The sequence below is a fragment of the Manis pentadactyla genome, chromosome 3 (genome assembly GCF_030020395.1).
Source record: "Manis pentadactyla isolate mManPen7 chromosome 3, mManPen7.hap1, whole genome shotgun sequence".
In the NCBI taxonomy this organism is placed as follows: Eukaryota; Metazoa; Chordata; class Mammalia; order Pholidota; family Manidae; genus Manis; species Manis pentadactyla.
Window position 1 is genome coordinate 39783851 of NC_080021.1, and position 9518 is coordinate 39793368.

The 9518-nt window shown below is 35.2% G+C and overlaps 1 protein-coding gene across 4 annotated transcripts in view; it reads left to right on the forward strand.

The window, feature by feature from the left end:
- Window positions 1-9226, forward strand: part of ANKRD46 (ankyrin repeat domain 46) — a 51584-nt gene extending 42358 nt beyond the window's left edge. For all 4 annotated transcript variants that reach the window (XM_036876316.2, XM_036876319.2, XM_036876318.2 and 1 more), the window contains one exon: window positions 7219-9226. In XM_036876316.2, coding sequence (XP_036732211.1) covers window positions 7219-7435 — 217 coding nt within the window. In that variant the 3' untranslated portion in view covers window positions 7436-9226. The remainder of the gene's footprint in view (window positions 1-7218) is intronic.
- The last annotated feature ends 292 nt before the right edge of the window (window positions 9227-9518 follow it).

Below are 9518 nucleotides of genomic sequence, written 5' to 3' on the forward strand. Positions count from 1 at the left end.
AGCATCTTTCCCCCTGACCTCGCTGGCTCTAGAGGCAGTCAGACGGCCGGACCTGGCTGTACTAGCATGTAGTTCCATTGGCCACCATGGAGTCTCCAGCTTCCCAGGTGGTAACAAGGTAAGGATGATGAGCTTAGTCTCCTCCCAGAATTTCCAGTAGAATGTATTTCAAGGGCCCTCATCAGCTCCTGAGCCAGTACCTGAATGATCAGCAGTGGGAATCAGGGTAATAGAGCCCACTCAGACCGTCGGGATCATTGTTTCTGTGAGTTCAAAGTGAAGTCTTTTCTGTTTCTCATAGTCCACTCTTAAACTGTGACTTTGCATCTGTAGTTGCATTCTCCCCTCTTCATGTGCAGGCCTGTACACTCCTTGGGGACTGTTAATTCCACTGTCAAGTTCAGGACTGTTTTGTTTAGATACTTCCAAGCATTTACTACTGTCCAGAAAAATTAGAGAATTTTACTTCTAGAACAGTGAATGCTTTTCATAAGTCACCACTGAAAGCCAACAAGTGGATAAAATAAGAAGTTGAAGATACATTGGCAAGCCCTTTATCTCACCTGTGTGCTCTGGATCACCAGTCAGAGTGCCCCGAGTTTAATACACTGGGTTATCTAATATTTGTTAAAGATCATATTCTTCCAAAATACCCTAAAGTTCATTTCCATAATTATTTTAAGCTTCTTTACCATGAAAAATGTTCAGGAATGTCTTTTTGCTTGGTATGTTTTGGGGTCCTCACTTGCTATATTTTGTTAATAGCTAGTTTCTTGGCATCTCTTTATCAGCAGTAGACTCTTAACTTTATTTTGCCTCTGATGTGATTACTTATTAGCTAAGAAGTCATTTGAGCAGCTCCATATGAAGTATTTACTCATACTTTCACATACCTGCTATTTCACTTAAGCATGAGAATTTGTATTATTTGTAACATTGTATAAAGTCAGTTCTTAAAAATTGAATTATTATACTTGGATACTTGGTTATCCTGTCTTACTCCTGCCCCTCAGTGTCATGGTAGAAATATAGTTGTTGAACTTTAAATTAAAATGCTTAAAAGCAACATCATTGGTCATTAGGGAAATGCAAATCAAAACCACAGTGAAACACCACTTCATACCCAGTAGGTGGCTATAATCAAAAAGATGGACAACAGCAAGTTTGGCAAGGATGTGGAGAATTTGGAATCCTTATACGCTGCTGGTGGGAATGTGAAATAGTGTAGCTACTTTGGAAAATAGTCTGGCAGTTCCTTAAAATGTTATACAGTTACCCTATGACCCAACAATTCTGCTTTTAGGTATATATCCAAGAAAACTGAAAACATATGTTCACACAGAAACTTGTACACAGATGTATATAGCATTATGTATAATAGCCCAAAGGTGGAAACCACCCAAAAGTCCATCAACTGATTAATGGATAAACAAAATGTCATCTGTCCATTCGTGGAATATTCCTCCAGAAAAAGGAATGAAATACTGATAATGTGCTACAATGTGGATGAGCTTTCAAAACATGCTACAGAAGAGAAGCCAGTCATAAAAGGCCACATATTATATAATTGCATTTATATGAAATGTCCAGAATTGGCAAATAGAGAGTAGATTAGTGGTTGCCAGGAGCTGGCAGAAGGGGCAATGGGAAGTGACTTCTAAAGGGTACAGAGTTTATTATGGAAGAGAAAAAACATTCTGAAATTAGTGGAGATTGTTCTATAATAGTGAATATACTAAAAAACACTGAATTTTATGACACATGAATTTTATTAAATTAAAAAGTAGGGGAGAGAAAGTTCAACAGGATTGGCTGGCATTGTGGCATAGCTGTATGATGTTTAGTCTTTTTTAGCACAGAAGATAAAATAAGGTTTTGCATGTATTTGATATTTCCTATTTCCCTTAGGATGCCCTGAGACATAGCATAACTTGTTTTTAATTGAAGTGTAGTTGATATACAATATTATATTGGTTTCAGGTGTACGACATAGTGATTCAGCAATTACCTACATTACAAAATGCTCTCCACAATAAGTAGAGTTATCATCTGTCACCCTACAAAGATAATCCAGTACTATTGACTATATAACTGGAAGTTTGTACCTCTCCCCTATCAACTACCAGTTTGTTCTCTCTATTTATTAGTCTATTTCTATTTTGTTTGTTCATTTTATTTTTTTAGATTCCACATATAAGTCATGGTATTTGTCTTTCTGTATCTGACTTTTTTCACTTAGCATGATACCCTCTAGGACCATCCATGTTGTCACAAATGGCAATATTTCATTCTTTTTGTGGCTGAGTAATATTCCATTGTGTGTATGCACCACATCTTCTTTATCCACTCATCTATCAATGGACACTTAGGTTGCTTCCATCTTGGCTATCATAAATAATGCTGCAGTAAACATAGGGATGCAAATATCTTTTCATATTATTGATTTTGTTTTCTTCGGGTAAATACCCAGAAATGAAATTACTGAGTTTTATGGTATTTCTATTTTTAATTCTTAGGGCAACCTCCATACTGTTTTCCATAGTGGCTGTACCAATTTATATTTCCACACAGTACACAAGGGTATTCTTTCTCCACATCTTGCTCCTTCTTTTCTTTTTGTTATTGGCTATTCTGACTGATGTGAGGTTATACCTCATTTCCCAGATGATTAGTGATGTTAAGCTTCTTTTCATGTATATATTGTCTATAGTATTGGCCATCTGTATGTTGTCTTTGGAAAAATGTTCATTCAGGTTTTCTGCCCATTTTTTAACTGGATTATTTGGGGTTTTTTTGGTGTTGAGTTCTAAGATTTCTTTATGTAATTTGGATATTAAACCCTTATCAGATGTATCATTTGAAAATACATACTCCCATTCAGTAGGTTGCCTTTTCATTTTGTTGATAGTTTCCTTTGCATTGCAGAAGCTTTTAGTTTCATGGAGTCTCACTTGTTTATTTTTGTTGGGTTCCCCTTGCTTGCAGAGTCATATCCAGAAAAAAGTTTCTAATGCTAATGTTTAAGTGTTTACTGCCTGTTTTTTTCCCCAGAATTTTATGGTTTCAGGTTATCTTTATCAGGTTTCCATGTCTCTTAGGATTCCCTGAGACATAGCATAACTTCTTAAGGGCCTATAAATTTAGTTGATGAAAAATATTTTCCTGCTCCCCCTATAGGTATACCTTGTTTTACTGTGCTTCACTTTATTGTGCATCACAGATACTGCATTTTTACAAATTAAAGGTTTGTGACAACCCTGCATCAAACAAGTACATGGATACCATTTTTCCAGTAGCATTTTCTTGCTTCATGTCTCTGTCATGTTTTGGTAATTCTCAACAGGATTTCAAACTTTTTCATTACTATTAGATTTGTTATGGTGATCTGTGATCAGTGATCTTTGATGTTACTATTGTAATTGTTTTGGGTGTCATGAACTGTACCCATAAGACAGCAAACTTAATGCACAAATGTGTGTGTTCTGACTGCTCCACTGACCAGTCATTCCGCTGTCTTTCTCCCTCTCTTTGGGCCTCCCTATTCCCTGAGACACAACAATACTGAAATTAGTCTGATTAATAACCCTACAGTGGCCTCTAAGTGTTCAAGTGAAAGGAAGAGTCACACATCTTCCACTTTAAATAAAAAGCTATAAATAATTAAGTTTAGTAAGGAAGCCATGTTGAAAGCTGAGATAAGCCAAAAGCTAGGCCTCGTGCCCCCAATAGTTAGCAAGTTGTGAATGCAAAGGGAAAGTTCTTGAAGCAAACTACAGTGCTACTCCAGTGAACACACAAATGCTAAGAAAGGTAAACAGCCTTATTTCCGATATGGTGAAAGTTTCAGTGGTCTAAATAGAAAATCAAACCAGCCACAGCATTCCCTTAAGCCAAAGCCTAATGCAGAGCAAGGCCTCAACTCTCTTTAATTCTGTGAAGGCTGAGAGAGGTGAGGGAGCTGTAGGGGAAAAGTTGGAAGCTAGCAGAGGGTGGTTCACAAAGTTAAGAAAAGAAGCCATCTCCATAACATCAAAGTACAAGGTGAAGTGGCAAGTGCTGATGGAGAAGCTGCAGGAAGTTATCCAGAAGATCTAGCTGAGAAAATTCTTTAAGGAGGCTACGTAGATTAAAAAATAGATTTTCAATATTGGAAGAAGATGCCAGCTAGGACTTTCATAGCCAGAGAGGAGAAGGCAATGCCTGGCTTCAAAGGACAGACTGACTCTTTTGTTAGGGGCTAATGCAACTGGTGTCTTTTAGTTGAAGCCAGTGCTCGTTGACCTTTCTGAAAATCCTGAGGCCCTTAAGAATCATGCTAAATCCACTCTGCCTATGTTCCTAGATGGGACAACAAAGCCTGTATGCCAGTACATCTGTTTACAACATGCCTTATTGACCAGTGTAAGTCCCTTTTTGAGACCCCACTACTCAGAAAAAAGATTCAAACTACTACTGCTCCTTGACAATGCACCCAGCTACCCAGGAGCTCTGATGATACAAAGAAATGAATGTTGTTTCAAGCCTGCTACCACAGCATCCATTTTGCAGCCCATGGATCAAGGAGTCATTTTGACTTAACAGTCTTAATATTTGAGAAATACATTTTGTAAGGCTGTAGTGCCATAATGATTCTTTTGATGAATCTGGGCAAACTAAACCAAAAACCTAGAAAGGGCATCATTCTAGATGCCATTAAGAATATTCATGATTCACAGGAAGAGGTCAAAATATCAGCACTAATAGGAGTTTGGAAGAAGTTGAACCCTCATGAGTGACTTTGAGGGGCTCAAGACATCAGTGGAAGAAGTAACTGTAGATGTGGTGGAAACAGAAAGAGAACTAGAATTAAAAGTGGAGCCTGAAGACATGACTGAATTGCTGCATCTCATGACAAAACTTGAACCAATGTGGAGCTGCTTCTTATGGATGAGCAAGGAAAATGGTTTCTTGAGGTGGAAACTACCCCTGGTGAAGATGCCATGAAGACTGTTGAAATTACAACAAAGAATTTAGAATATTATATGAACTTAGTTGGTAAAACAGTGAGAAGGTTTGAGAGGACTGACTCCAATTTTAAAAGAAGTTCAAAATTGTGGATAAAATGCTGTCAAACAGCATCACATGCTACAGAGAAATTTTCATGAAAGGAAGAGTCAGTGAATGTTGTAAACTTCATTGTTTTATTTTAAGAAAATTGCCACAGCCATCCAAACTTTCAGCAGCCACTGCCATAATCAATCAGCAGCCATCAACATCAAGGCAGGACCCTCCACCAACAAAAAGATTACAGCTCAGTGAAAGCCCAGATGATGGATAGTATTTTTTAGCAACAAAGTATTTTTTAATTAAGGTATGTACTTTGGTTTTTTTTTTAGACATAATACTATTGCACACTTAGTGGACTACTATATAGTGTTACTGGAACTTTTATATGCATGGGAGTACTAAATGGGAAACCAAAAAATTCATTTGACTCACTTTATTATGATAGGTGCTTTATTATGTTTATAATCAAACCTGCAACATGTTTGTTCCATGTCTTAGCCTAAATTTAATTTAGTTCCTTTTTACTTTGTAGATATGAAATGACAAAGAAGTATAAATGACATGTACAAAAAAATACATATTACACACACAGACCATCATCCTGAAATCCAGGTATTTCCTGGACAGTAGAAAACACTTCACTGGATAAAGTCACTATAGAAAATTCTGATTGGCAGATCTTCATGAGCTTCTAGAGAATGCTCAATTGAACTCTCATTTTATATCTAGCATCTTTGAATATGAGAGCACGTCAGATCAGACATAGTCAACAAAGTTCATATAAGTCTAAATTAACCTCTTTTTAAGCTTCTTTATCTACTTATGGTTATATGTGTTTAAACCTCAAAGTTCCGGCCTTTTTTTTAAACATGTTTGAGTGTTCTTAAATTTATTTTTATTGTTGTAGATTCCCACTGAAAATGTCTTCTCATTCAAAGAATAAAAACATCTTCTAACATAAGAAAAGTTTGGATGTCAAACAGACTGGCCAATGAGGAAGTCAGTTTCCCATGATTAGGGTGTAATACCATTAAAGGCTGAAGACCTCTGGTTAACACTGTCAAGAAGTAAAATAAAGTTTTAGGTTTAAAAAAACTGCCAATTTTGTGCAGGGAACCAGTTTAAGACATTACTTTATATTGTTTGCATTATTCTGTGTCCAGATGACTGGAAAAATACAAAGAGAATGGATTTAGAGGGGTAGTAATGGCCTTTTATAAGCAACAGGTAGTTGATACATAGGATTATAGTCATTGTGGCTTTTATCTAAATGATACTCAATTATTGGGCCTGCATGTTGTGACGTAATTGTGGGTGCTAATGCCTTACAGCTTTGAATTCATCACCATGTGGGCTTCCAAATACCAAAGTCAGATACATTATTTTCTTTTTGTGGTGGTCATATTTTTTTATTGATATAGTTCTAAAAACCAGAATCAGTGTTTTTATGGTATTTGTACTACTTTATTTTCAACTAGGCTTTATGCAGAAGAAAAATAAACTTATTTTGTATCATTTTACAAGATAGAACTAAAGCCAGGGGGAGGAAACTATTAAGAATTTTTAATTACTAGCTCTGTCTAAATGTACAACAGACTGAGGAGTAAGTATCCATTGTTAGAGGATTACATTTAAAAGAAGGAATTGCTTCATTGGTCAGATTATAGAACTAAATTAATAAAAATTCCCTTTTAACTTTAAGATTCACACATTGTTTAGAATGATTTTTTTAGATTTGCCCATTTTTGCTTATTTTCATTAAAATTAATTTTAAATTATCACTCGTCATTTTGAATTCTTCTAACTTTAAAATAACCAAAATAAGTTTTGGTTTAGTATGTGAATTGGAAACAACTGAGTTGACCTATTTCAAGACTTCTGCTTGGGACTTTTTTATGGATTTTTAACTTCCACTCTGCTAGATATTAAACCAACAAACATAATCATTGCAGTTTAGGAATTTACATTTTAAGGTAGATTGTCCAGACACATGCAAATATATAAATCAGTACATAAGTATGTGGGAGTATATATATGTCCGTTTTCTTCTTGTAAGTGTTGTGTTGTAAGGTTAGTCTTTTCTAAGTAATTCAGTCCTTTTGTTTTATGTTTTTGGGATGGATGAAATGTGTTGTCTCATGTCCCTTTCTTCTCTCTTTGCTTCTTTCACAGTGCCATGGAAAGCCATTCTCTCCTTAATCCCAACCTACAGCAAGGTGAAGGAGTCCTGTCCAGCTTCCGAACCACCTGGCAGGAGTTTGTGGAGGATCTGGGCTTCTGGAGAGTGTTGCTGTTGATCTTTGTCATTGCTTTGCTGTCCCTTGGCATTGCCTACTATGTAAGCGGGGTGCTTCCCTTTGTGGAAAACCAGCCTGAACTGGTGCATTAAAGGAGCTTATGAGGCAAATGCCTATTTCCTGGCTTCCAATGTTTGTGTTCAGTTTCACAAAATCTTTCTCTTACTGCAAGACAGTGAGGGCTGTACATTTTTCTTTTTGCATTTTTACTTATTGTAGTCCTTGTGGAATGACATGTTCATTTGAACTACTTACTGAAGTCAAGTATACTGCATCCTAAAGCTACCTCTGACCCAACCTGACTTCTTAGCAGAGCCTACACATAGCCTTGTTTGATAAAAATATGGAAATGATAAAGAATGAAAGGTAAAGGAGGAAACTACAAAGTCCTTGCTAGAAACCTTAACCTAATATAGGACAAACTAAAGTGAGATATTGAAAAAGAAAAAGGGTTTTTCATATGATTAGTTTTTGTTAATAGTTTGATTTCTTCTTTATTGTTGTGAGAGTCCCTTTTCTCTTTTTATTTTCTTTCTCTAGGAATAGAGGAGACAATGAAACTCTCAGCTTAAAATGAAGTGCTTTTTTCAAATCCAGTATAGCAAACCAGTGTTGTTGGCATCTGGTTTAATATTTTCAAGTCTAGTAACAAACGAAACAGAACTTTTCAAAAATGATTGGTTTGATCTTATATTGATTTGTTTTTAGGATAGTTTTGATTTTTTTTTTTGTAAACTGCTCTGCTTGTTGTTAATATTTGTGAAAAAATGAATTTGAGGAGTTCATTTTGTTTACTTTTCAATTTTCCCAAATGTTTATTTCAAAGATATCCTATTCATCAAAAATACAGCAAAAAAACTGTTTTTCTACTCGATAGCAGGAGAAAATAATTCTGATGTTTAACTCTCACTGTAATTCTGTAGTGCTATTATAAGATAACAGTGAAAAATTCAGTTCTGTAAGCTAGCCACGTTGTTTCAAGTGTATTGTAGTTCACAGTATTTCATTTTATGTGCAGTCCTGTTCAGAGGACCTGTTAGAGTTGTCATAACCATTCCTTCTAATTCTCTGATGGCAAGAACGGATGGAGTATTTCTGAGTTAACAGCACTGAACACCGTTATACTGTGTGTCATAAACTCGTGATGAATGGTAATATTATGTAAGTTGAAATCTGGCCCCCAAACTAGATTGCAGCTTTCAGCAGTATGTTTAAAGGCCTCTTTTGTTAATGAATCTGTTATGTATAAATCATATTCTTGGGTTTTAAGAAGGAATATGAAGACTTGATAATTATTCTTTGGATGTAGTCAGAAAATTTTAGTGAAAGAACTAATGGTTTTATTTTTTAGAACAAAGGCATCTAAGCTACTTCTAACTGAATTGTTGCTAGAATTAGAAATTATACTTTAGAATAGAATTGGTATTTCTGTGATGCTTTTTGCTTCTTGATGTTTTTCTCTTTTGTATTTAAATATCTAGGATTGAGATATTTTTCTTTCATGTGACTTTATCTTCTCTTAAGGAGCTGATTGAAATTTCTGATTTAACCGGCTGCTTCAGGATCAGCTCATAGAATCTTGCTTTTAAGTTAGATAGAAAATAAATCATACTTGGTGTAAATATGCTAAATAGAGCAAAAATCAGCAGACTTTAGAATGGAGAAAACTAGAATCCAAAAATCAAATATATTCAGAATGAAAGCTTCAGAATTAACTATATTGTTTGTAAATCTAAATGGATATGCAAAGTTGGTTAACATATGTAAATATATTGCATTTTTTAAAGATTAATGTTCCCTTTTAAGTGCTGATTTCTTTGTATTTTATTCTTTGCATTCAACATTCAGTAATACTACCAATAAATGTATTTATAATCTCTTAATCACAACCTGTTCTCTTAGTGTATCATTGTTTTTCTTTTAATTTAGGGTTTTTCTAATACATTGCAATCGGCTGTTTAAAAAACAGCTTTTTTTTCAAACCCTTTATAATAGGTATACCAAGTTTCATAGATGTTTGCCTTGTAGATGCTCTGAAACTAATATGAGTTAATTATTTGTGGATTTAAGAGTGATAATAACTACCATGATTAAGTATCTTCCAGTAATACAACTCACTTCACATACCTTATTTCATGTCATCCTTATGCTCCCCCAATCAACTACATTTCCCCA